At 45.5% G+C, this 27,631-nt stretch overlaps 1 protein-coding gene across 2 annotated transcripts in view; it reads right to left on the minus strand.

Moving 5' to 3' along the window:
* Nucleotides 1-8,393: 8,393 nt before the first annotated feature.
* Nucleotides 8,394-27,631, minus strand: part of INO80 (INO80 complex ATPase subunit) — a 108,536-nt gene continuing 89,298 nt past the window's right edge. For both annotated transcript variants that reach the window (XM_081048215.1, XM_081048214.1), the window contains exons 29-36: nt 23,642-23,714; nt 16,988-17,146; nt 16,256-16,358; nt 15,369-15,457; nt 13,381-13,536; nt 12,948-13,107; nt 12,006-12,221; nt 8,394-9,965 (exon numbers count right to left, since the gene is read on the minus strand). In XM_081048215.1, coding sequence (XP_080904341.1) covers nt 9,748-9,965; nt 12,006-12,221; nt 12,948-13,107; nt 13,381-13,536; nt 15,369-15,457; nt 16,256-16,358; nt 16,988-17,146; nt 23,642-23,714 — 1,174 coding nt within the window. In that variant the 3' untranslated portion in view covers nt 8,394-9,747. The remainder of the gene's footprint in view (nt 9,966-12,005; nt 12,222-12,947; nt 13,108-13,380; nt 13,537-15,368; nt 15,458-16,255; nt 16,359-16,987; nt 17,147-23,641; nt 23,715-27,631) is intronic.

Raw genomic sequence — 27,631 nt, forward strand, 5'->3', positions numbered from 1 at the left:
CAAGCTTATACAACTTGGGAGAGCCATCTTTAAGAAAAAGAATACAAAATAAAGTGCAAAATATTTAGAATAACAGAACAGAAAAGCTGACTAATACCTTAACAACATAAAGTAACATTAATTTTAATTATTAACAAGTTGAAACATATGAAACTGCCATATTTGTAGATAAAACAGTCACAAATGATTAAAAAGCGATTTCATGTTGTTTAACCTAAAACTCCCCTGCCCCCATTTTTGGCTGTATTTTTATTTTTCTTCCTTAACAACTCTATTGAAACATAACTCATATACCATACAATTCACTCTTTCAAGTGTACAATTCAATGGCTTTTACTGTATATTCACAGAGGTACGCAACTATTACCACAGCCAATTTTAGAACATTGTTATTAGCCCCAAAAGAAACCTCACAGCCTTTACCTGTTATCCCCCAACACCCCCATCCCAGGACAACCACTAATCTGCTTTCTGCCTGTTCTGGATATTTCATAATCATGTCATACATGATCTTTTGTGTTTGGGTTATTTCATTTAACAAAGTTTTCAAGCTTCATCCATGTTGTGGCATGTATCAGCACTTCGTTCCTTTTTATTGCTGAATAATACTGCTTTGTATGGATATACAAGAATTCATTTATCTATTCATCAGTTGGTGGACATTTGGGCTGATTCCACTTTTTTGGCTATTATGAACAATGCTTCTATGAACATTTGTGTACAGGTTTTATGTGGATGTGTTTTCATTTCTCTTGGGTATAATCCAGGAATGGAATTCCAGGTCATATGTCAGGATTCTCCAGAGATACAGAACCAATAGGGTTGACCTATAGATAAATAGCTGATAGGTAGACAGACAGACAGATGATAGACATACATAATTAGCTTGTGTGATTATGGAGGCAGACGAGTTCGAACATCTGCAGGGGGAGTCAGTCAGCAAGCTGGAGACCCAGGACTGCCAATGGTCTGGAAAGCTAGCAGGAAGAGGTAATATTTCAGTTCTAGCCTAGAGGCAGGAGAAAGCCCATGTTCCAGTTAAAAGGCAGTCAGGTAGGAGGAATTCTCGATTACTGGAGGAGGGTCAGCCTTTTCTATTGAGGCCTTTAATTTATCGGATGAGGCCCACCCACATTAGGGAGGAAGACCTGCTTTACTCAGTCTACTGACTTAAATGTTTCATTTCATTCAAAAACAGCCTCACAGAAATGCCCAGAATGATATTTGACCAAATGTCTGGGTATCCTGTGGCCCTGTCAATTTGGTACGTGAAATTAACTATCATGGTAACTTTTGTTTATGTGGAGACAGAGCCAGGACAGCGGTTTCCAGGCTCTCGGCCTCACGTGGAAAGGTGCTGGCTCGGGTAGTAGATGGCCATCAGCTGTTATTGGTTAGCCATTAACCACTGATACAACTGCCGTGGCTGGGCTAGCAAGTGCGGATTGCAGTTAGCCAGGGGTTGGTTGGCTGGCAGAGAAGAGGATGGCAGGTTGCAGATCGTGTGGCTCCTGCTTCCTGTGTCCCAACCCAGCCGCCAGCAAGAATATAGTGGTGTGACTCCCCTATCTATGGCTCCGTGGGTGTTCCTTTTTGGCCTCACCATATCCTGTGTTCTTGTGCGGGTAGAGGGACTAGAGACCCCGCATGACCCCCTGCATGACAGTTTATTTCTTAATTTTTTCAGGAACTGCCAAGCTGTTTTCCAAGGTACCTGCAGCATTTGACATTACCCAAATAACGAATGACTCGTTTCTCCCCATTCTCATCAACACTTGTGTTTCTCATTATTTTATTATAGCCCTCCTACGGGGTGTGAAGGGCTGCATATTCTTGGATTGCCTAATCAAGCAATAATGATATTGCAATTTCACTTTCTATAAAAAAGAATAGGAATAAAACATCTTTTGTATAGCATGTTTCGTATTCATCTTTTATGATTGCAAGTGTGGGGAAGTGTCTTAGTGCCACCTCTCTAAGTTCCTCAGAGATACCTGCACAGGCTAGGCCTGGCTCACTATCTCAGTAGGCATGGTTTCCCATGGCAGCTGGTCCAGCCAAATGCTGCTCTGTTTGCCCCTGATATTTCCTTGGTGACACTTGGGGGTATCGTTCTGTGAGGGCTGAACTAGACCAAGCTCCTGCCACCCCAGGTCTCAGAGAAGCATGAGAGAGCAAGAAAATTTTCCATGTCCCTGAGAAAGACTTAGGAATTTGCTGAGAAAGACTCATCCTGCAGAGACTGGTGGTCGTGGTAAGAAAACACACAGCGGAAAGTAGTGAGTCGAGGGATCACAGGCCCTCCCGGGAACGCCAGCAAATAAAGACTGCGTGTTGGTGTAGGTCACACAGGACAAACAGCAACCTTTTCTCAGATCTAACATATCGAACAGGTGCTACCCAGGGGAGAAAGGTGAGGGCAAAAGCCATGAACTGACAGTTTTAAAATGGAAAAAAAAAAAAAAAACCCACGGAGAAAACGCGTATGGAACCGAATTTTCCTGGACATGGTAGGGTTTCATTTTCTGTCATCAGGTGGATTAAGTTGAGTAACAAAAAATAAAGTATTGCCTGCACAGGGCTGCCTGGCTAGGGCGGGGCCCTACAGAGATGAGAGTGGATTCTGACTCGCAGGCCTTGTTATTCCAGGTGTGGTTCAAGGACCAGCAGCAAGGCCATCCCTTGGGATATGTTAGAAATTCAGTCTCAGGTCTCACCCTAGATCTTCTGAAACTGAATCTGCATTTTAAGATTCCCAAGGTGATTCTTATGCATACTCAAGTTTGGGAAGCATTGATTTAAGGGATGATTCAGAGGTTTAAAGCTTTTTTCTTAAGAGTTTAACTCCACACAAAACCTTTTTCTGGCAGTAAAGGAATGCAGGTGATTTGGGAGGCCCACGCCCCTTGAGCTCGTCATTCACAACAGTGCTTGAGGCACACCTGAGGATCTCTGTTGGCACTCCGGAGACCAGCTGACACCCATGATTGTGCCCAGGCTCCTAAGTCTGGCATTTAAGGGAGTTCAGGAGATGTTTCTAACAACAGGTGGTCTGCTGGGAAGGACAGGTGAGGGTGTGTGGATTGTACCCAAAAGCCAGCAGCGAGGCTTTATAGATGGAACATGCCAGCAGACACCAGCGCAAGGCTGCGCAGAAAAACCCAGCTCATTGCTCAGCCCCTACTGCTCGCCTCCTGCCTGTCCTCATCCCGGGAGCCAGACAGACCCAAGCAAGTCCAGGGGTGGGTCTCCACAGTCCTGGGTGCTTCAACAAAGTAATAAGCCCAGTGTGCACCCTGTATTTCCAGGGCTGCTCGTACAGACCCACAATCTTAAAATCCACGTACCTAGGAAGGACTCCCAGAGCTGGCTCATGTGGCAAGGTGACCCCGGCTGAAAGGATGGCCCTCCTTGTGACGCAGCCCAGACCTGCACTCTAGGACCAGGCTTCTGCGCTTCCTGAGGGGGACACTTCTTAGTTAGGTGGAAGTTCCCCCCAGCTTTTTTTCATGTTAAGGGACTGGGTCCCTGGGCGCAGAGGTGAGAGCTAGCTCTCTAGCATGGGAGAAGGACACATCTTCAGGATAGACAGGGTGTCATGCAGGGTTTCAGCTCCTGCTTCTTGCACCAGAACACAGGATATGGTGAGGCCAAAAATGAACCCCAACAGAGCCACAGATAGGGGAGTCATACCACTGTATTCTCTGGCGGATGGGGTGGAGACACAGGAAGCAGGAGCCGCGATCCTCAACCTGCCATTCGCTTCTCTGCCAACCAATCTCACTTGCTAGCTGCAATCCGCCGTGCTAACTGCAATCTGCGCTTGCTAGCTCAGCCACCATCTTCTTGCTAGCCCCCATCTTGCTGCTAGTATAGCCACGGCAGTTATATTAGTGGCCAATGGCTCACTGGTTACAGCTGACGACCAAATAACCACAGTTGATGGCCATTTACTACCCGAGCCAGGACCCTTCCACGTTAGGCCGAGAGCCTGGAAACTGCCCTCCTGGCTCTGTCCCCACACTCCACTCTCCAGGGTCTCGCCTCACAATCTACATGACGAGCGTCTTCCGCGAGGGGCCCTGTGCGAGGAGCCTGGAGGTGAATGCAATAACCTGGGCACAGCCAGGCTCTCTGGGCACAGCCAGGGTTTCTCAGGGCACCACCAGTCCTTCTGGGCACAGCCAGACTTCCTGGGCACAGCCAGGGTCTCTCAGGACACTGCGCTGGAATAGTAATAGCTCACAGCCAAGGTGCTTACATATTCTTGACGGCAGCCGGTTGAGACACAGGAAACAAACACCCACGGGTTCCACTACATGGTGGTACATTCTCAAGCAAACAGTCAAATCGGTCCATCAAATCAGGATGGAAGGCAAGTCCCCATAGTCCATAGTCATTAACCAGGGCTGTGCACCAGCCCCACAACGTGTCCCCTCTCCACAGGGCGAGGGCTCCAAGTCCTCCCCAAACTGGGGGTGAGGGACGACTTTGACCTCACCCACATCTCCCACCGAGGACTCAGCAAGCGTTTCCTCCTGGGACTACAAGTCCTGCATCCGGGCTACCCCAGCAAGCACTTCCCAGCCCACAAGGCAGCAACAACCTTTGCTTTCTCGGGCCTGTGCTGGTTGGAGAACTGTCCACGGTTTCCCACCCCTCCATGGGGTCCAGCTCTCCGGGTCTTCCCGAGGCTAAGTGTTCATACGCACAAACTGCTCCACCGCCTTTCGGGGAGCTTTGGCCGGCACCGTGCCCTGCTGGCGAAACTGAGCTTTCATACGTATAGACTGCTCCATTACCCCTTTGGGGATTCTGGCCGACACTGTACCCTGCTCGCTGTGCCATGTGTCATGCAGGGTCTCAGCTTCTGCTCCCCACATAAGAACACAGGATATGGTGAGGCCAAAAAGGAACACCCACGGAGCCATAGATAGGGGTTCATACCACTATATTCTCACTGGCGGCTGGGTTGGAGCCACACAATCCGCAACCTGCCGTCCGTTTCTCTGTGAACCAACTTCACTTGCTAACTGCGATCAGTCCTTGAGAGCCACCATCCGCTGCTAGCGAAGCCACGGCAGTTATATTAGTGGCCAATGGCTCACTGGTTACAGCTGACGGCCAACTAGCCACAGTTGATGGCCATTTACTACCCGAGCCAGGACCCTTCCACGTGAGGCCGAGAACCTGGAAACTGCCCTCCTGGCTCTGTCCCCACATTCCAACCCTCCAGGGTCTCGCCTCACAATCTACGCGACAAGCATCTTCCGCGAGGGGCCCTGTGCGAGGAGCCTGGAGGTGAATGCAATATCCTGGACACAGCCAGGCTTTCTGGGCATAGCCAGGGTTTCTCAGGGCACCACCAGTCTTTCTGGAACAATAATGGCTCACAGCCAAAGTGCTTACATATTCTCAATGCTGGCTGGTCGAGACAAGGATGCAAACACCCACCGGTTCCACTTCATGGTGGTACATTCCCAAGCAAACAGTCAAGCGGTCCATCAAATCAGGGATGGAAGGCAATTCCCCATAGTCCATAGTCATTAACCAGGGCTGTGCACCGGCCCCACAACGTGTGCCCTCTCCACAGGGCGAGGGCTCCAAGTCCTCCCCAACTTGGGGGTGAGGGATGACCTTGACCTCACCCACATCTCCCACTGAGGACTCAGCAAGCGTTTCCTCCTGGGACTATAAGTCCCGCATCCGGGCTGCCCCAGCAAGCACTTCCCAGCCCACAGGGCAGCAAAGACCTTCGCTTTCTCTGGCCTGTGCTGGTCAGAGAACTGTCCACGTTTTCCCACCCCTCCATGGGGGTCCAGCTCTCCAGAAGCTGCATGGCTTTTCCTCTGCTGGTCGGAGAACCGTCCACGTCTTCCCACCTCTCCACAGGGGTCCAGCTCTCCGGCAGCTGCTCCTGCTGGTCTTCCTGAGACTCAGTGTTCATACGCACAAACTGCTCCACCGCCTTTCGGAGAGCTTTGGCCGGCACCGTACCCTGCTCGCTAGGCCATGTGTCACGCAGGGTGTCATGCAGGGTCTCAGCTCCCGCTCCCTGCATGAGAACGCAGGATATGGCGAGGCCAAAAAGGAACACCCATGGAGCCATAGATAGGGTGGTCATACCACTATAGTCTCGCTGGCGGCTGGGTTAGAGACACAGGAAGCAGGAGCCATATGATCTGCAATCCGCTGGCACTTCTCTGCCAACCACCAACCAACCAACCAGCCAACCCCTTGCTAACTGCAATCCGCCCTTGCTAGCCCCTATTTGCTGCTAGCGCAGCCACGGCAGTTATATTAGTGGCCAATGGCTCACTGGTTACAGCTGACGGCCAACTAGCCACAGCTGATGGCCATCCAATCAGTTGATGGCCATTTACTACCCGAGCCAGCATCTTTCCACGTGAGGCCGAGCCTGGAAATTGCTCTCTGGAACTCTGTCCTCACACAGGGCATGAGTCGTAACTTCAGGTTGGACCCAAGTTGTTAATGAGCTTGAAGCCTTCACTTTTAAGATTCAAGTCCCACACCCTCAGGTAAAGGACAGGTGAGGAGGGACATTAAGGCTGTGGGCATCCTTCAATATGAAATGTTGTTTCTTCAGGGATTGGATTGAAAATGGGTGAAAAGGGAGCATGTTTGGGGACAGAGAAGACAGAGGGTTCCGATCCACAACTTACCACACTTCTCAAGAGGGCACGAGCCCATCACATCTGGACAAAGCTGTGCAAGGATCTGAGTTGTCAGACCCCCCGAGGCAGCCACTACTGACCTTTGGCAAGGCTCTTGCAGTAGTCACCAGGGCCTTGCTGACTAATAACTGGAACGGATCCATCCCAGTGGGCTCGTTGACCAGAAGCCAGTGGTGACAACAGGGCAGGGTTCATTAGGAAACTGACACTGGCTTGTTCTGTGTGAGGTCTTGGTCAAGTTTACCAGCAAGAAAAACAGGACCCAGCATATCTGACAGTGGTACTACTGGAGATGAACAAAGTGAAAAGGCTGACCCTGTGGCTGGGTGAGCCGCAGCTGCCCAGGAGCCAGCCCACCCTGATCAAGGGTATGCAGGGTGAGCCAAGGCTCGGGAAGCCACCCTGCCAGGGAACGGCACGAGCTCTGTTCAAAGGTGACGCCAGAGCATATCAGTGTCGTAGCTCAATCAGAGGAACACCAACTGCTAGTCTAGGCTGGGCACTCACTCTTTTTAACTGACCAGAGAGCTAAGTTTCCAAACCTGGATGTCTCTGGAATCCCTAGTAACGTATCTCCGTTTTCTCTCACGTTTCTTACAAGTGCAGCTCATTTTGAGAACAGCAAGTTCCTTTCGGTTTGTTAGTAACAGGTCCTCAAATAACATCGTTTCATTATAAGGTTGATGAGGAAAACAACCTGATTCCCAGCCAGGACCCGTGTGTGGATTGCACGGTGTCTCCATGTCTGTGAAGGTTTCCTCTGGGTTCTCTGGTTTCCTCCCACATCCCAAAGATGTGTACAACAGCTGGACTGGCATATCTACACTGTCCCAGCCTGAGTGTGTGTGCCCCTGCGATGGAAGGGAGTCCTGTCCAGGCTCGGGTCCCCTGCTTGTGTCCTGAAATACTGGGACAGGGCTCCAGCCACCCAAGACCCTGAACTGGAAAGCGAAAATAATTTTACTGGTTTGTATTAATCTTTATTAAATGTATATGTAGCTTATATTTATTTCAATGTTTACTATGAGAAGGATTCTGGGTCTCTAGAAGTTTGGTGATGTTTTTGTGAGCAGAAGTATGCTGTAGGAACTTAAGTCGTTTATATCGATTAGCATACGGTAAAATTGGTTTCCTATATTCATTTCGCTTAACGTTGCACTTTCCAGGAATCTATTGATGACGTTGAGTGAGGACTTACAGTATTTCCGCTGGCTGGAATGATCCTGAGTGTACTGGAACTGCAAACGGGCTGCTCCTGGGGTTTATATATGCATTTGTTCACATATCAGTTTTAGAAACCGGGACCATGAAATTCCGACTGGTTGGCGATTTTACATATTGCACACGACCAGGATCGTCTCTCCCTTGTGTGGAACATGAACCCGTCAGTATTACTACAGTGTAACTGCCTGATGGTGAAACAGGCCAAGCTGCCCACACCGAAGTCCTGGCGTTTAGGTCCTGAATCGTACGTAACAAGCCCAGACTGAGGCCTCGGCCTTGCATAAGGCACGTGGTAAAGCCTCCTCGCTGACGGATGGAGGCAAATTTCTCACCTCAGTCAAGGACGCCACTAAGGAAACCCATAGAAACGTGCTCCTCCCACGGACCACCTGTCCTCTCTGACCACACATCCCACCAAGAGCCCTGTACACCCCCAAGGAGAGGCAGCTGCAAAGACCACAGGCACTCCAATTTACATAAAATTATCTCACTCCATTTTATTTAAGATTTTTTTCTCCAGTTAGTAAAAGAAAGATGTGTCTCTCTTTATACATATGTACAAGTTCAGTTATAAAAATAGCACATTCAAAGAGAAAAAAGGCTTGGCATTTTTCTGCTTCCCTCTAAACAGCATCTGTACAAAGGAGTCTGAGTTTGGGCAGGGGAATCTTAATGATTTAAATTAAATGATTCCCCTACCACTCCTACTCCCCAAAAAAGTTTTAAAAATCAATCTATCTAAACTCAATTCCGCGATTTTCAGGTGTGCAAATTAGAGGCTGGCCCGCCCGGAAGCACCTGCTCCACCAAGGACATCAGGCTGGGGGACAGGCAGAAACACCTCCCATGCAAACACCACCCCTTTGCCTCTCTTGGAGGGAAGCAAGCTCAGGCTGGTGGGGCTGGGAGGGTCGGTGCTGAGCTTGCCCTCTTTCCATCCTCTCCTCACTCCTGCTGTCCCTTCCTTTCTCAGTGCAATACAGACAGTGCATACAGCCAAGCAGGGGGCTGAAGGGCGAGGGTGGGGAGACTGTGCATTCAGGAAGGGCAAGGGGAGTCTGTAAGAGGGCAGTGAGGACGTCCTGCTGATTGAGGTGGCTCCTGGTCTCTTACTGGCTTCTAGGAGTCCCAAGGTGGGAACTGCTGCTACTGTTGCTGGTGGGACCTGAAGGTTCTCCGGTGTGAACCATGCAGGACAGGGGAGGAAATGCTGGGAAAACACGGTCTCCAGGCATGCTTCCTCCAGCCTTCTGTCACCCCCAAAGCCACGACCTTTTTTTGCACTCACTGCTTTCTTCAACGGTGACACTGACAAATGGGGTTTGGAGACCTGGGGAGCTGCCCAAAGACTGAGGGTACCAGGTACATGATTTCCTCCTTTCTGAGCCCTCTAGGAAATCTCAGCCCTAAGGGAAGGCTCCATGTGGAAGGCTATTCACAGCACTGTGGAGCCTTTGCAAGGGACACGGCAGAGCTGGAGAGCGGAAGGGGGGTGGAGTGTGCCTGAGCGTCTACCTGCGGTCTACGCCAGGCCCTTCCCCGGGAGCACGAGCTGTAAGACGCAGCTATCAAATTCATCTGAGATGCTGCGGGGCTCATCCCTATTCTCGGGCCTCCTTCCCACACGCAACCCCAGAGCACGACTCAAGACACAGGTGATGAAAGTGCTCACACTAACACCTGCCTGTCCTTCCTTTGCTGCAACTGGTCATCTCTGCCCTCTGACCTGGTACATAAGATACTGCACTGGGCAAGCCACACAAAGACCACCTGCAGGCTAGGGTGCTGGCCCCCAGTTTGGGTGAAGGAAGCCGGAGGGCCCAGGCGGTTACCGTCCTCCAGAGGGGTGGGTGCCTTTGCCCTGTTTCCGGACCAGGGAGTCTGGGGCTAGGCTGCTGGTCAAGTGGAGGCTCTTGGGAGTCCCAGGAACATTATTTCCTTTGCTCAAAGGGGAACTCAAGGGAGACGAGGCGCTTGAAGGTCCAAAGTCAGCAAGGCCAGCAGGCCGAACAAGGGACGTCTGCAGAGGACTGCTGGCAGATATTCCTGCGGGGGTGGAGAAAGAGACAAGAGGAAAGTAAGCAGCAGTCGTGCTGAGCTGCCGGAACCTGACCTTGGTTACTGGAGTCTGCGCTGGAGGTGAGGTCGTGGGGAACCTTCCCGCAACCCCTTCTGAGCACATTTGCTTACTCCTGTCAACTGTCCATTCAGTAAGAAGGATGTATTTTTAAGAGAAATCTGACACCTACACAGCCCTCTTCACGTTATGTTATCTACAGGAGTAAGACGTCACCTGGGTGCTCGAGGACAGAGCACGTTACATGTGGGGAAGCTGAGGGTGAGGGATGAGCTGTAATTTACTAGGCACTAATGTATTTTCTTCCACATTCCTTCTTTCTACACCATTTGTGCTTAGCTGCTTCTTAATTTTAGATTATGTCCTTTACTCGTCTGGCCAGAGGGCACAAGGCTGCCCAATCTATCTGCGTCTATACTCATGCGGTTCTCCTGGCGCCAGATGTGGCCACCCGTTCTCTAAGCCTTGCCACTTCAAGGACCCAGTTCAAATTTCCCATCTTTAGTGATGGCTTCCTGGGCAACAGTGAACTCTTTTTTCCTTGTATGAGCCAAATCCACTTATAGCTGACAACATATTGTCTCATATGATGATTCAATTGTTTCTTGTGTACTGGTTTTACTTTCCTAAACAGAATTTTCGGTGCTTGGTGGGCAGACACCTGTCTGTTTTCAGCCACAGTGGAACTGCAGGTAGTCTCTGAAGCAGTTCTCCTTGTTTCCCGTACCCAGTTATCCAGCACTGCTGATTTTTCTTGTGGCACTCTACCCCACTGCCTCCTTTGCCCCTCCTGCCCCCTTTCAGGCCAGGTCTCCAGGAGAAAGCCCGATGATGCCCATGCTCTGCCTATTTGTGGGTGAGACCCTGCCATGGAAGCCCTAACTACTGGCAATGTTGCTGTTTTCCAAAGATGTGATGAGGGTTCAAAAACACTGGCCTAGGCTATTATTCTTCACGTTTGTTGAATGAACAAACAAATGAAAGTTGAGATTGCTACAGTAGCAGAAAGGGGAGGTGAACTAATACTTACTGAGCACTCTCTATTCAATAATACCCTTACTTGCTACACTAATCCTATGAGTTAAATACTGAGCCCATGTTTTGAATGGGGAGAGAGGTCTGTAAACTGGTGCGTCCCTTCTACCCCTCTTGGATGTCCTATATTCCATTGCTACAACTATCGTCCACCTGTCAGGGTCACAACAGCCACTCCCTTCTCAAACTTACCAGAGCCCCTTGTCATACACCTGACAAGCTCTTGCCCATCAAGTCTTGCCATGTCTTTCCAAACTTGGCTTCCACTGCTGTTCATTAGCACAGCCTGACTAACCTGCGTGGTGACCCCAATAGGCCTTGGTCACTGCCAATTGTGTTGCCAGTACAAATCATTTGTTAGCCTCCTTTCTGAGTGACATTCTGGGCACTTGATCATCAGGTCCATAGTTACTCCTTTTTCTGATCTACAGCCACAAGGAAAATCTCACTCCCTCTTTTTTCACTCAATACACATATATTGCCTTGTCTCGCTGTTAAACATACTACACATAGAGCTTCCCCTTTTTACTTCTATTACACACTTAAGAGCAGGGTCCATGTTTTATGTACACAGCAGGTGCTTAATATCTAAGGTGATGGATCACATAACTGGGTAAATGTTAACTATGCTAGCCGAGACTACTGAAAAATAGGTCTCGGGAAATGTAATTACTGAAATATGGATCTTAGGGAAAAATCAGTTCTCAAAGCAGGAAAAATTCTGACTGTTGAAAGTAGTATAGTCCAGAAATTCAGCTCTCTCTTTCCACAGCTATTTCCACCTTGAAGGTGGCTCTGTACTAAGTCACAAGGACAAAGGGAGGTCAGGACCGCTCAATGCAGAAGCAGAACCCAACATGGGCTCTGGGAAGGAGCTTCCTGGGCTGGGCGTGTCCTACCTGGTCTACCCAGCAGAACACTCAGTGGACTCTCCCTGACCAGAATGGAGCCTGCGGCCCCATGGGGCCTTGTACCTTTAGACACGTTGTACCCGTATGCAGCATAGGCGGCTGCGGAGGCTGCGGCAGCTCCTGCTTTGGCCCCTGCCATTGCGGCAGCACTGCCTGCGGTGGACTTCCGGCTCCGGCCTTTCCCTGCTCCTTTGGCTGTGCTTCCTGAACCTTTGGGGCGGCCTCGGCTTCGGGCTGAGTGACCACGTCCTGCGGTTGGCATTTCCTGAATGGAAATTCCTGTGGGAATAAGCGGGCCAAGAGGGGGGAAAAAAAAATCAATCTCTTCATGCTAACAGAATCTTCCCCTGACAGAGTAGGCTGGCTTGAAGGGTGTTTGTTTCAGGGCTTGCAGGGAGGTCTAAATTCCCCTTTAATGGCTGGGCCACAGAGTCATACCAAGGTAGTCACAAATCTAAACAGAATAACCCGACTCCTCAAGCTGTTTTCTTTCTAGAAGAGTGATTCCATTACTCCTGAATTTCTTCTCTAAACGAGATCATTACTAATGAACCCCAGGGACTGGCTACCTGAGGCCCACCTGTAAACTCCAGTGTGCACCTGCCTCCGAGAGTCAACCTTTACTCCCGTTCTTAACCTCGAGTGCCTTGAGGCATAGCAGCCCCACGGGCCCCACAGAACCAAGTGAGGGAAGGCCCAGAAAAGCTAATTTTAATTAAAAACTAGCAAAAATAAGGTGAAATATGAAAGACCAGGTGACTAAAAAACAAAGAAGTTTGAAATCTTTGTAAAGTTCTTACTGTGCTTTCCCTACAGCTTCCCTTTCACTTAACAGGGCTAATGAAAGACAGCCTACAAATTATTTTTGTTCCACTCCACTCTTCTTTAAAGGAAACACAAATGCCATTATGCTAGAACAAACCAGGATCTCATCCACCGCCAAACCAACGCCTCTTCTGACGCAGGGGACCAGGCCCAAGGTGTACGGGCAGCAGCAGCACGTACCGTTCACGGTGTCCGAGACAGATCCCGTTATGGAAGCGGGCGAGTTGGTGGCTCGAGACTGAGGGGCTGAAGAGGCCGGGTCATCCACGATGACCAGCATGTCATTGCTGCTCTCATCGGGGGGAATGGAGCCCGTGTGCAGCTCACTGCTGATGGAGATCTAGAGGGAGGGTAGAAACCACCACTGCTTGTACCCACAGCCCGTGGCCCTGTGCCCAGTGTGAGGGCGGCTCCTCAGGTCTCGCCATTGCTTCCCTCCTGAGGGTGAGACCCCCTGCTTTGGCTCTAGAGAAGCCAGCCTGTCCTCATTTGTTTTCCTTATGGATTCCACGTGCAACCCCCTTCTACAAGGCAGGGGGACTCCAGGAGAAACAATGGCTACCGGTCAGGGCAGTCCCATTGCTGCGATGAAGGCATCTAAAAGGAGCCTCACCTCACTGAAAGGGCTGGGCATGGCCGAGTCCACGCTAATGAAGGAGTCGTCCCCATCAGCAGAGAGGTTGGAGTTATCAGCCGAGGGAACAAATGGAATCACCAAGTTCACGCCCTCCTTTCTCCTTTTCCCATCCAATTCGTCTTCCTTTTTCTTCTGGGAACACACAAATCAAGAAATACAGACAAAGCATGAGGATAGGCACCAAAAGAAGAGTGGGGGTGGAGAAGAAAGTGATGACAGAAATTTGACTGTAAACTTCTAGGTTTCACTTTTTTCAATTAGTGAATTTTTAAGGAAAAAAAAAACTCCTAAGGAAGGAGGAAGGAGGAAAGGGATGTCTTAAGAGTGCATGTATATTCTACCCCAATAATACCGAACTGAAAGGCAGGCCAGCCACACCGAGCCGAAGCTGCACCAGGCCTCCTCCTCACGTGGACAGCCAGCTTCTGGCATGTCCCAGCGGCAGCACGTAGCAGGGCTGAACGGATGCGGTCCCACAAGAGGGAGGGCCGATGCCTGTAGCACATTTTCTGTACATCTGTTTTTACTCTGCCTTCTTTTTAAATATACATGAGAAACAATGTTCTCATCATACGCAAGGAATAATGATGGGTTTTTGTCATTTTTTGTCATCATTTCCTCAATTTACATGTAAATGTTTATGGGTTGAGTGACTGAGCTACACTAAGCAGTTTCTAGAACCAAGTTCAGTCAGGTTTGTCAAGATTAGGAACCTGGAATCACAGAATGTACCTGCAAAATTCTGGGAAACACATCCACCCACTGTACCTAATTTATTTGTTTCTACATCTACATTAGGGTTGATATGATATGTCTTTGTGTATTTTACATTATCACTGGGTATTTATCTGCAACTTTTATGCTCAGAGTAGGGATGACGTCTGATGTGAACTTAGTAAACCCTACAATGTCCTGTATGAGAAAACCACCTTTTCTTCTAAATGTTAAAGCTATTGTAATCTAAATCGTAGTAAGTAACGGGTTAGAGATTTGACCCTGAGATGCTGGGTACTGATGGCAGCCCAGGCTAGGAGGAACATGATCCTTCATTCCGGGCATTTTTCAGCTTTTTAACTACAGTGAGCATCAGGGGCGTCCTTCAGAAAGTGTTCTGCTTAGCAGAAGGGACATACAGAGATGCCAGAAGCACAGGTGACTAATTTGTTCAAGAGCAGGGGCCAAACCAGGGCTGGGAGGGACAGGGTAGCACAATCCAAAGGTAAATCCACCAGGAAAAATTAGGAAGCACTTTCTGGAAGGTAGTAAATTGGTTCCAAAACAACAGTCCTGGGACATATAATAAGTCTGGGAAATTAGAACTAACGGGTTGACTCCTGAAATAAGACCAAGTCCTGAAGGCCTTACTTCTGACCAGGGGTAAGGATTACTGACACAGTATTTTAGTAGAAACAGCAAGACAGGAAGAAATGTTGGGGAATTACATCCCACTTTGCAGCCAGCCTAGTGGGCTCAAGCAGGAAATGTCAGAAGGGAGACAAAAAATAGCTCAAATCCTTGTCATGAATTGGAGAAAGAGAGATGTACAGACTGGCCAGCGATTTCTTTTTCCAATGGTGGACGACACTGAATGGTACACTAGCAGAATCATGGTAGAAAGATTGGATCTAATGACCTCCTGCCCTTTCTAAGATTCTATGGAATCTAATAATGTAAACACATCCATTTTACCCATATTTAGCCTTATGATTTATAACATCCCGACAAATGGTTTTCATAATCATGTGACCACAGACAGGGTGGGTCTGTGTAGGGAGTACAGGTCTCCCAAGGCTTTGTTTCACCTGATCAAACGTCCAGAAGCACAGAACTGCTGCTTATCACACACAGCTGGAGCTGGATTACCAACCAGTAACCAAGACAACAAGCCATGTACTGCGAAGCCTTTTCTGTAAGCACCTCCCTGCCCCCGCCAGTCCTTGTCAGCCACCCCAAGTTTGAGGTACCTTCTCTGCATACTTTTCCCTCTTGCGCTTGCGCTCTTTGACTCGGTTGGTTTCTTCCTGCTGCCGTTTCTCTTCCTGCCGCAGTCTTACTATCAAGAAAAAAAAATCGGATGAAGTATCTGTGCAATCATAATCCTCTTCTTTAAAATTAAAGTGGTCACCTCGTTTGATATTTATGTTCCAAAGTATGATTTTTATCTGCCCTAGGCAGACAACAGGTGGTTTTCTAACTTGGAGAAGGAACAGAGTTCTTGGATTCTTAATAGTTTTGGGGTTTAAACCATGACTGTGTAATTACCATGGGTCTTTCCTTGCCTTTGTTTTTTTCCTTTTCTTTTCAGTCTTTTGATATCTCTCATTGCACAGACCAAGTGTGGCTGTAGAGCCCCAAAAGGTTTTCAGAAGGCGGTGGCAAATGCGAGTACCCTAAGAAAGGAGCTTCATCCTCTTTTCTGATGTGGCGCTGTGGAAGCCCTCAGAGGCTCACATGGTGAGTCAGACACCCATGGTTCTCAAAAGCCAGAAACACATGGGAGAAGGGTTTGTATTTTACAGCAATGTGCTCTTGCAGCTCCATAAAAACATTTCCTTGGGTAGAATTCAGTAAATTTATGACTGCCAGAGTCTAGGGATCTAGCTTTCTTGGTACAAATTTATTTGAAGTCATATTACTTTAAAAATATATGTGCATTTTACCTTCTATTCCATAAGTTGTGTTTGTGTTTTAATATAAAATATTAACACAAAAATGTTTCTCCCCAAATAGCCTTTGGCTCTGTCTACCCTTGGCACACAGCCAAAAACCTCTTCCATTTTCAGATGTGCGGGGCCAGAAAAACATCTTTTGTAGGGAGGAGAGAGCATTAATAAGAGGTTAGAGTACGTACGTTTCTTCTCCAATTCTTCATCATCTAGAAGCAGACTAACTACCTCTTTGGGTTTCAGGGTATCTGGTTTGAAGTTCCCACCAGAAATTACCATCCGCTGAATCTATACAAAAGCAGATGAAAACATCATAACCAGGCATCCATCCCCGTATGGGCAAATATCCAGGAAGAAACATGTTTCTCAGTCTGCTCCTCCGGTGAACCCCTGGGTCCCCTATTTCTTTTTCATTCATCCAACTGGCTCATCCAGAGAATTTATTCCATTTCCAACAGAAAGGACAATGAGAACTTTGCTCGGGACTGCTACCTGATAGCTAGAAGGTCCAATAACATTAACGCAAGATGAAAAAAAATTCCAAATACATTTCTTTGGAAACTAGCCAATTTGGCATACAACTTAAAGGCTGATCAAATCTAGAGTACTAGGGTGAGCGCTCCAGTGTTCTTTCTTCTTCTCTGCATGTGAGAGTATGTCGTACATGAGGGCAATGGTGTCATCTCCACATAACCAACAGCCGGATCTAGGCTGTCAACAGCATTCTGGTAGAAAAGGAGTGAGAAATGGCCAGGGCAGGAGAGATGACTGCTATCCAGGAGCTGATTTTATTTTCTATCCAGGAGAAATTAAGCCCCTTCGTGACTGACGAAAGGCAAGAGCGTCTTCGTCTAGTGGATATGGCTGGACTTCCCGTTTCCTCCACCAGGACAGTGCTTCCTTTGCCTCGCGCTTACCTCGCTCTTCTCCTTGGCTCTCTGCAGAATGCGTTCCTCAATGGTGCCCTTACAGATGAGCCGGTACACAGTCACCTGCTTTGTCTGCCCCAAGCGGTGCGCCCTGTCCATGGCCTGCTGGTCCACCGTGGGGTTCCAGTCGCTGTCATAAAAAATCACCTGCGTAGGCAGGACAAGAACACAGCAAGGCCTGAGCACTCTCAGGGCAAGACCAGGAATTCTGACAGCAACTCAGCCACTCATCTCTTTGCAAGAGTTTGGTGCCAGATTTTTTTCTATGATATTAAAATGAGCAGATATTCACTTATAAAACCAAGCCACTGTTTCACCTGCCCTGGATAAAGGGATATACTCTGGGCTTTTATCAGGATTTTCATAAAAAAGAGAGAGTGGTAATAATAATTAGTTAACACTTAGTGCTTACTATTTGCCAGTCATTGTTATAGGCGCTTTATGTGTATTAACTCATTTAAATTCCATAATCACTACGATTTAGGTACTATTAAGACCCCATTTTATAGATAGGGAAACAAAAGCACACAGGCATGAGAGAATTTAGTCAAGACTACGCAACGTAAGTAAGTGGTGGGCCATGGATGTGAGGAATGTAAAAGCTTCTCCTTAACACTAAGCTGACGCGGGTAAGAGACAGGTATGACGTTCCTGGCATTGTCACGCTCCCGTCAACAGGGTCTTTCCCTACCCCTTGAATTCCAGGAAAGAAACCTTTAAAGGTTCCCTGGAAGCTACTTTCAGTTTGCTAAACAACAAACACAAACAACAACAAAGTGTACTGCCTCTTCCTCCACCCCATCCTAAAACCAACAGACTCCTGGGTTGTCAGCCCTGAGGCTACTATCCAACCCAGTGGACCTCCTACAAGAAAGCCACTTCAAAATGGCCCTCATCTCTCATGCATCCTCCTCTATATTTAACCACGTCACCAAAACCAGTTTGTTTCTCCAGAAACGAATCTATCCTTTCTACTGTCCCACTGTCCCGATCCTGGGCTAGGTCCTTGCCACCTACATCTGCCTCACTAATGCTGTCACACCAGCGTGCTTCCGAGCTCTCCGTCTCCTTCTTCTTCAGTCTACACTAAGTACAACTGCAGACCATTCCCTCTCTGCCAGTTATGCTGTTAACACACCAAGCCCAAACTTCCCTCAATGATCGGCTCTGCTATACTGAGCCAACTTCATTTCTATTCTTTCCTAACGTAAACGCACCCTTTCCCTTTTGTCAGACAGGTCTCTTCAGTGTTCCTCATTTGTATTACATTTGTTTGCACCACTTTTTGCTAAAGCTGTTTTTCTGACCTATAACCCTTCAACTCTTCTCTACTGGTCTTTTAAGATCTGGTTCAAGCTTCACCATTTTCAGGAAGGCCTCCCTGATTTCTCTTGCTTATAACAATGTCTCCTTTTCCTATTCCTTATGAATTCCTAGTAGAAATAATAACTAAAATCTGTTGAGCACTTACAATATGTCTGGCACTAGGATGCATATATAACTCATGACATTTTCACAAAAAATCCTATGTATTTCCTTCATCCTATAAAGTAGGAAGAGACTGGCCAGAACTCACAATTCTAACAGTCTCCTCCCACAAGCTACACTATTAACAATTCCTTTCATTGCCTACCCTGGTCCAAGTTCCCACTTAATTACTATTATCTATGGGTGTCCAATTATTTTTATTAAAAATATCTTTCTGTCCAGTCTTATTTGAAGACAGACACCATCCATCAGTACAAAGTAGAATTCTATAGACACTAGTCAATTGATATTAGAATCTCTAAGGAGATTGATCAAAACTAGACAGAGCGTAAAAACGTAACCTGGAGAGTGATTTGTCTCTCTTGAAACTCTCTCCCTCTGATGCTTTTCCCATTGCTTAATACTATTCCTAAGTAATTTATTGGTTTTCTCATCTAAAAACAGAGGCAATTCTTCTGCCATTCTCTGGAGAATTCAGACTTTTGGTGAAGATGAACAGAAGGCATCAGCCATTTTCAACGCTCTTGCCTTTACTAGTAAGAATCCCCACTGGTGCTTTTTTGTCTTGCTTTTATATGAGGTATAAACCCTCAATTTTTAGTACAGGTTAGAATTTTGGGGGAGAAAATTTTAAACTGCTTGTCAAGGAACAAGATCATTGTGAAACCGTCTGTTAATCCACAGTGTCCACAACCTAGGCTATGGAAGTCCACAATGCCTGTGGCTTGGAAAGGAGCACAGCAAACCTAACCACAGGACATTCTGGGACTTCAACGAGATATACAAAATTCTAGGAAATCCAGTTTCAACTTTCAAGGAGAAGAAACGAAGAGAAGGCAGTGTTAATGAAAAGGAGACCACCAATTGGACTGGGGGAAACATTATTTGCCCAACATACCTTAAATGACTACATACTCGTTTGTGGAAAATGAGAGTTGACGTCACACCCCAAATATAGTAAGTACCTTTAGTTGTCCAAGCCTGAGGCAATGGTTCAGCATGAATTCATAATGGGGAGTTCTATATTATGAATCATTTCATAGGTGCTTCCTTAACATTTACATTTTTCCTGCAAGTCTCAGTGACAACTAAACCTGATTCAACTTGGGTTTTTTTGAGCTCACAAACAGTATGATTAAAACCTAAGGAGATAGGTTTGCAAATTTAACTTCGAAAACCCCCCAAATTTAGTTGCTATTTATCATGAATTAAAAAGAAGTGGGAAATTTGGAAGAGAGAATAAAATTTAGAAAAATACTTACCCAGGGAAAATGAACATGAAGTATGAGCAAATAAATTAAAACGATAACAAAACAGAGAGAACTAAAAACGAAGCTACATGTATGGTTATTACCTAATTTGACAATATAAACACAGAATCAACCATCACATAAACTTGGGGTGGGGAATTGGGGAGACAATGCCCATCACAGGAGGATAGAAATGACACCTGTATTTGGTAATCAGGTTTATGGAACTCAATGAGACACTCTTAGAGAAAAACAAACAATAATGAAAGGATTAGATCAACTGACTTAACTAGGAAAGATTAAAGCAAGTCAATCTACAAAGCGTGGCCTAGCAATGACTAAGGGGAAATATATTAATAGTCAGCACCTTCATGAAGTTGTAAACACCAAGTTGGACAGGAATGATGAGGAAGAGGTAAGAGTTGAGATGGGGTGAAGGCACCTGACTATATGTAGGTCGATGAGAAGTAGTTTCAGGGGATGATGGACTGAAATGGAAAACAGGAAAATTTTAAGAGCAACACTGGAAAAGTTGGCCCAGCACTTGGAGGGTGGAAATCTCCTCCCCTCTCCCCCACCCCAAGAGAATGGGTGGAAGTTCAGTCTCTTGGGAGGGCTGAAAGCTGTCCCACGTTGTCTCACAGGACATAGGACTTTTCACATTGCTGCCAAGGGACAAAAGCTCCTCATTCTCTACATGTAAACATTTAAAACAGCAAAGAGATCCCTACTTCAGGAAGAATACACAAAGAACAACATGGATAGTAAGAGGCAGCTGCCACTAATTACATGCAAAACCATGTTTTTACTAAAAGAGTGTGCCAGAGTCCCACTGTTTACAAATACATGTTTATATATGCATTCTCAATCATAAGACATTGAGTTTTTTCCTGACATATTAGGCTGACTAACCTCTTCCTTGTCCATAAATGGCTCTGGGAATCTTCCAAAGCTAAATAAATCTCAGGACAAAGGAAAAATGCCAAGCAAGCAGTTAAGCCTATTGTTTCTCTAGTAACACACACAGAAAGCACAACCCGACTTCACAAAAAGCATAACCTAGGAGTTGATTTCAATCTGTGGTCTCATTTTTCTGAGGAGTATTCCATAAGGTTTTAATTTACAAGTGAGTCCCCAAGCCCTCCCCTCAAAACTAAATGTAAATTATTTTGGAATTGGGAACTCAGAATATTCAGAGCCTCTCTTTAGCCCCCAGCATAAAAAGGGAATTCCTATTTGTATTCCTCTTGCTATGGGTTAAGGGCCTATTTTGGTTCTTTGTGGCTGGCAGGAGCTCCTTACCCCCACCAGGCAAACTATGTGAACACTGGAAGCATGATGCACATCTCCCCCCTCAAATCTGCTTATTTTTTTGACCATTCAAATGAACAGCTAAGGGAACTATTCTTTAAGAAACCGTAGACCAAACCTGAGAAAGGCAGGCTGAGAAGGAAAATTCATTTTAATCAAATGAACTTCTGCTGCACCTCCCCAGGTGACCTCATCCAGTTTCATGGCCTTAAGTATCATCTATGACCTGAAGATTCCAAAAACACATCTTCGGCCCCAATCTTTCCCCTGAACTCCAGATCCTGTTGCCTGGCTGACACTGCCACTGAACATCTACCAGGAATCTTGAACTTTAAACCAACACAAACTTTTGATTTGTCCAATCAAACCCGTACTCCCGGCTCCAACCTTCCCCTTAATCAGTAATTGGTATCTCCATCATCCCAGCTGCTCCGGTCAAACATCTTGGAGTTCTCGGTCACATCTTCTGCATGTCGCACATTCAATCTAGCAACAAACCCCATTTATCGGCCATGCCTTCAAAATACATGCAGATGCCAATTATTTGTCACTACCTCTACTGCTTCAATCCTTGTCCATGTCTAACTACTAACTGAACTTCCTGTTCTACCCTTCTCCCTGTAGTTCTCTCCACCCCCACTCCCTATTCCAAGCCAGAGGGACATGTTTAAAACCCAAGCCAAATCATGTTAGTCATCTGTTCAGATCCTTCCCGTGTGTCTCCCATCTCAAAACCCTTTCCATGGGCTGCGCAGCCCTCCGTGATCTGATTCTACACTCATCTCACATCACTCTGCCCCCCTCATTCACTGTGCTCCACCCACACAGGGCTCCTTGCTGTTCTTGATTATGCCAAGCATGTTCCCTCCTCAGGGCTTTGAACTTATCTCCTCTGCCTGGAATGCTCTTCTTTCTGCCAGATACATGCTTGGCTTGCTTCCTTACTTTCTTCAGATCTTGGCTCAACTGTCACCTTATCAGACAGAGAAGCTCTACCAACCCATAGAACACAGTAAGCCCTAATCATGAATAGGGTTTTGAAATTTATCTGGTGGAAGAAGAGGCCCCTAAGAGAATGATCTGTGCCGAGGGAAGAGTTTATGCAACAGTGTGATACAGGATAGTGTGTTGAGGAAAACTGTAAGTCAGTCATTATTTTCTGGAACATGAATTTTAGAAGGGGAAGCAGTCTGGCAATTAGGCTGGAAAGGGAGATAAAGGCCACATGCCTTGTAAAAGAGCTTATATGTTATCTTGTAGATGATGGAGACTCCCCGAAGAGTTTTAAGCAAGGGAGTGGCATGGTTAGTAAAGAAGAGTATAAACAAAGTAACAGTAGGTACGGGGCTGGGGGCTGAGACTAGAGTCCAAAAGATCAGCTAGGAGAACGAGATGAATCTTGTACTCACACGGGGAGTATGACTCAGTTGGGACTGTAGGAAATGCTTACAGAGAAACAAGAGGTAAAGAAAAAGCCAAGGTTCTGCTATCTAATGAGGTACCAAGTGAGCCACTACATCAGAGAACCCACAAGAACACCAGTGACAGCCTTTTCTTAAGATGACCGAGGCGGATGATGGGCATGTAAGATACAGCATCTACCCAGCTATGTCCCGGTGGTCCTTCGCCCCCGAGCCCCTTCCCCACTTGGTTAACTGGCCGGAGGTTTAGATGCCAAGGTATGGCTGAGTCCTATGGTTGATATTCTACTTAATGGTATTACAGAACCTGTTTTTCCTTCTTGAAAGCAGGCAGTTCTGTGGTGTAGCAGTGACTAAGGAGAAAGAGTGGCATAGCCTAGGAGTGGGGACTGGGAAAATGGGATCTGGTGCTAGCTGTGCTGCTGAGTCTGTTTAAGCCCCCCCACCCCTGTACTTCTTTTCTCCATGACTCTCCAGAGTTTGCATCCTCCTATTTGGGGGGGATTTTGAGGCTCTGTATTTCACGGAGAGGTACCACAACAGCCACATAAAATGACATTTTTAGAGTCATGCCTGCTATAAATTAGTTTCCCATTTATGCATTTTAATGTCAAAAATTACTGAAATTGTTATTAAATAGATCGGAATACTGGAATAGTTCTGAGATTCAAAAGGAATGTTCTTTTCTTCTCCCTTTCAGCTGCTAAAGTATTCCTCCAAAGAGACTGGATATGAAAGGATAATTTGATGGAATGTATTTTTTAAAGTCACCAATTTCATTGCTCTCCAACCAACTTTTGAAGTTTGGGATACAAAAATATGAGTTTTTCGTATGACGAAATAATGCATAAGAGTAATAAAATAATTCTTCCCCATTTGTTCACTTAGAGCTCCCAAAACAAACCTGGTTAAACTGACTGATATTTTTTTCAGTTTGTTTATTCACTCATGTACTCCAAGTATTTAGAATAGTATCAGACACACAGTAGGTATTCATTCTTACACAATGAATGTGTAAGAAACTTATTCCAACAGCATGGATAGAAAAGTTCAAAAGGAAAGTTAAAATGTTCTAGTTCCAGGCAAAGCGCGACCACTGTTAGCAAAGGGTAATGCCAACTGAATGATACATTTATAGCAGAAAACCAGTGTGTTGTGCTCTCATTACTTACTGTATCTGCAGCAGTGAGATTGATACCCAGTCCTCCAGCTCGTGTGCTTAGCAGGAACACAAAGATATCATTCCTGCAGAAGAGAGTGGGGTACATTAAGAGCAACAACTGAAAAAGAAAAATGGCACTTGGCATAAGAGAGTGATCTCTGAATACAAAATAGCATCTTACAAAGAGTTTTGGTGGTTACCTAGGCCAATCTAACATTTCTTTAACATACTGTACAAAGGTGCTCTGTGGCTAATATCAAACCATGGTTGTCATCTTCCAATTTGCAGATATACTTTTGCTGCCCACTAATACTTACTGATAGGCAATATAATTACAAACATGCAGCAAATATAAAAGAAAAGTATGTCATCATGGCAGTAGAGGCCTCTTTCTATATGTTAACAGTTATATTTTTAACAAGTCAAACCACTCCTACTTCATATAGAGGAGACAAATCAGTATTTCCTGGTGCTCCCCTGAGGAATCCTGACTTCCAGAAATTTGAGAATTTATGATTATAATTCTAAAGCACTCATTTTCAGATGAAGATAGTCCGTCCCAGAAAAATGAACCGAGGTCAGGACTTCTATGTAGTTATCAAGTTGAACTTAGAATCAATCCATGACAACAGGCTGGAATTAAAGTACTTTTTAATGAATGCCCTCACAACACAGCCCTTACACTGAAACAGTTAGATATAGTTTTGTTTCATGTTATGTCCTTTTACAGAAACCTAGAATTACAAATAAACCAGTAGGTGCTACTGTCACTCATTTAGGCAACAAATATTTATTGAATATCTTCTAGGAACAAGGCCCATGCCAGAACACAAAAGTTGGCTTTGACTGTAAGATTTACCTACGTATACGCATACAATTAGGGGCTCAGTTTGAATTCAGCTCTTGCAGATAACAAATACATTTTAAAATTGTGTTTTCACATTCCTGCAACCCGATGTTATTTTCCAGAACATTTCTAAGGGATTGCATTATACCCGAGAGCAAACTTTACAGTCCTCTAAATCAAGTTGCTAATCCCCTTTCTTTATGACTATAATAAGGGATACAACTGGAAATTCTTTTAGGTCAGTGTTATTCAAATTGCAGGTCACACCTATCATGGGTCATGAAATCCGTTTGGTGGATCTGAGCCACATAAAAGAAATAAATTAAAGAAACAGAACAGATTAGAAAATGTTGTAATATAGCATAGGTCGTAAGGGTAAATGCTGTTTTGTGAAATTTCAGGTATGGTACATAGGTACTAAATCCCAATGTAAAATGAATATTATTCTGTGGGTTCAAGTAAAAACAAAATGGAAACACTGACATCGGGATGCTTTCATCCCTTGATGCTGTTCTTCCTTGATAAAGTCACTTGACTGCTAAAGGTCTGTTTCCTGGATATAAAATTGGGATGCTCTGAATATAGTTGAAGTGACTAACTGATGACATATCAACAGCAAACATGGTATCAGTGAAGGAGCTATTTTGTAATAAGCATCTTGGTTAATCACTAAGCTGGGTAGGTCCTAGTAGAAACCTGTCCTTTATTTGCATTCAGTAACACGACTTTCCTAGAGGCAGGCATGGATAACAGCATGTTTGGAGGTCTCTTGTAGGGCATGATTCCAAAAGCTCTGTACTCTTACATAAGTTCTACTAGTTTATCCTTGAATATTATCATAAAGTTTAATATTTCATAATTTTATTTATTTAATTTATAAGATGTTATCTTTTATGGTAAAATCACACAAGGCAAACCAAACAGTTAAAAAGCATCTGCCAGTTTACAAACACATTTTCCCATAGATATGGGGATGATGTAAATGAAACTTTGACACCTCACAGCCCATAAGGGAATACTTAACCAGAGTCTTCAAATAACAATTGAGTTTTCTAGGTCGTACTAATCTCTATAGAAAAATCCTTCTCACTCTGGCCCTGAGAAGCTTGCTTTTCCCTATACATCTCTCTTTCCTGCTTTGGTGGATACAGAGGCAAGGGTCAGAGGCTTCTCTCCAATCAATACCTGTGTGAGAGCTAATGACAGTCACCCAATGGCGAGGACTCTTTTGGTAATTCCTAAGGAAGTCCAGAACCTGAGCATGGGCTGGGGGGTGGGAGCCCATGGGAGGGGGACAGGGAGGGACGTACAAGGCAGTTGGGAACTACAATTAAAAAAAGGGTAGAGGCAGAAAAATGGGTCATTTCCACAGCCTGGACAGCCAGAAAGATAAGACCCCAGATGTGATAATCACTTACAAACAGGGACTATTACTGAAAAAACACCAGTTAAAGGAATCTAGGTAAAAATAGCAAACTTAGAAATATAACGGTGGAAAGTGCCTTTTTTTAGATATTAACTTTGTGTTGGGAAGATGCCTTTTAATGATGAAGTAGATGGTAAATAGTAAGGTTTGGCTGCATTCAATATAATTTTATCATACTTTAATGGAAAAATAACGATTGTGTAAACCTTGGGTTGTTAAAATCAAAGAAATTAGTTTGCATCCTGAATCACACTGAAAAATATCTAAATCAAACTGCTGAGAATTCCTTCCTAGTTAATAAATCTAGTATTTATAATGTGGATTAATGTTTGGGAGGCTGCCCCTGAACCAGGAAAACAGAATCCCAGAGGCAACATGATGATTTGGGCGCCCTCTAGGGGGCTGAAAAGGAATCTCAACTCCGGGTCTGTGTTGGAAAGGGCCTCAGAGACCCGCTTCCAGGTGGTCTACGAGATAGGCCTAGGTCTCACTCATACTCTGCTTGAGTTAATGAGGCCAGTTTGTACCAAAATACCCAAATAGTACTGGGCATGTTGCTGCCTGCAGTAAAGACCTGCTGAGTGACTGAAAAAGAGCCAGAATGAAAGATTACACTGGAGCGCTACGAAACTCACATCAGGAAAGAAAAAACCCACACTACACTCCTTTTTCTCATGTTTTTCCAAGGGTCACCTTGAGTGGTCAGATAATAGGGGGAATCCATTTGGTAAATGTCATGGGGTAGGAAGAAGTGAAGCAAAGGCCAAGGCACCCCAGAGCAAAGACCTTGTGAATAGCTTCTGGGATCACGCACTGGTCACATGTTCTGAATGTTGCCCAGTCAGGACATCCTGGCCAAACAGTCTTTAGTCTCAGTCAGACTCTTTCCTGGAAGGATCCCTCATAAATAAATCTTGTACGAAGGGAATGTAAATGGCTTTTTATAGGAGTTCTTGTTTACTCTGGCTGACCTTTGAGAGCCACAGGGCTTTCCAGTTGAAACTACAATTTTTTCTTTTGATGTCTTTTCATTAATAATAATGAAATATTTGGCAAGGCATGCTTTTTGTTTTCAAGAACACCTGTCTTTTTCTCAATGTTGGCCTACTGCAGCCACTCAGATTTGTAAGTTGAGACACTTTTTTCCCATTTGGAGGGGTCTGCCTGATAAACCTCTAGTCGGCACAAGCAAAGTTCATTTCTTCCTAGTCATAATCCCAACTCTAATCATCTCACTCATACTGTCGGCAGAGAAGGAGATTTTAGTTTGTTGTTCATTTTGCCTAATATTCAAATGTTCAATCCGAAAAAAACCAAACACCTCACTGTTCCCTAAATAATTCTCAGTTGTACGGTTTGGAAGCTCAAATAAGGTTTCCCAGAAAAGCTGTGCAAAATAAGATGTTTACTAAGTAGATAATAGTGCAATTTAATGGTCAGCTAAGCTTCTAGAGCTACGCTTGTCTATTGTGTGCTACTGAGATTGCCCAAATAACTGCTTCACAAGTTAAAATAAGAGATTTTGAAGTAATAAATTAGATACATGTACTGATATTTTCCACTAAAAGGTCACTGTAAAATATACTAAGCTCTGGATCACATAGTCCAGTTTTCTGGGAATTGGGTCAGCCAGAAGAACAGCTGTAGCTCTATAACTCAGAAGCCTACATCATCAGAAGTCAACATACTACAGCTCTGGTTGGAATCTAAATCAGTAAAACTCTCTA

The sequence above is a fragment of the Rhinolophus hipposideros genome, assembly GCF_964194185.1.
Source record: "Rhinolophus hipposideros genome assembly, chromosome: 5".
Taxonomy (NCBI): domain Eukaryota; kingdom Metazoa; phylum Chordata; class Mammalia; order Chiroptera; family Rhinolophidae; genus Rhinolophus; species Rhinolophus hipposideros.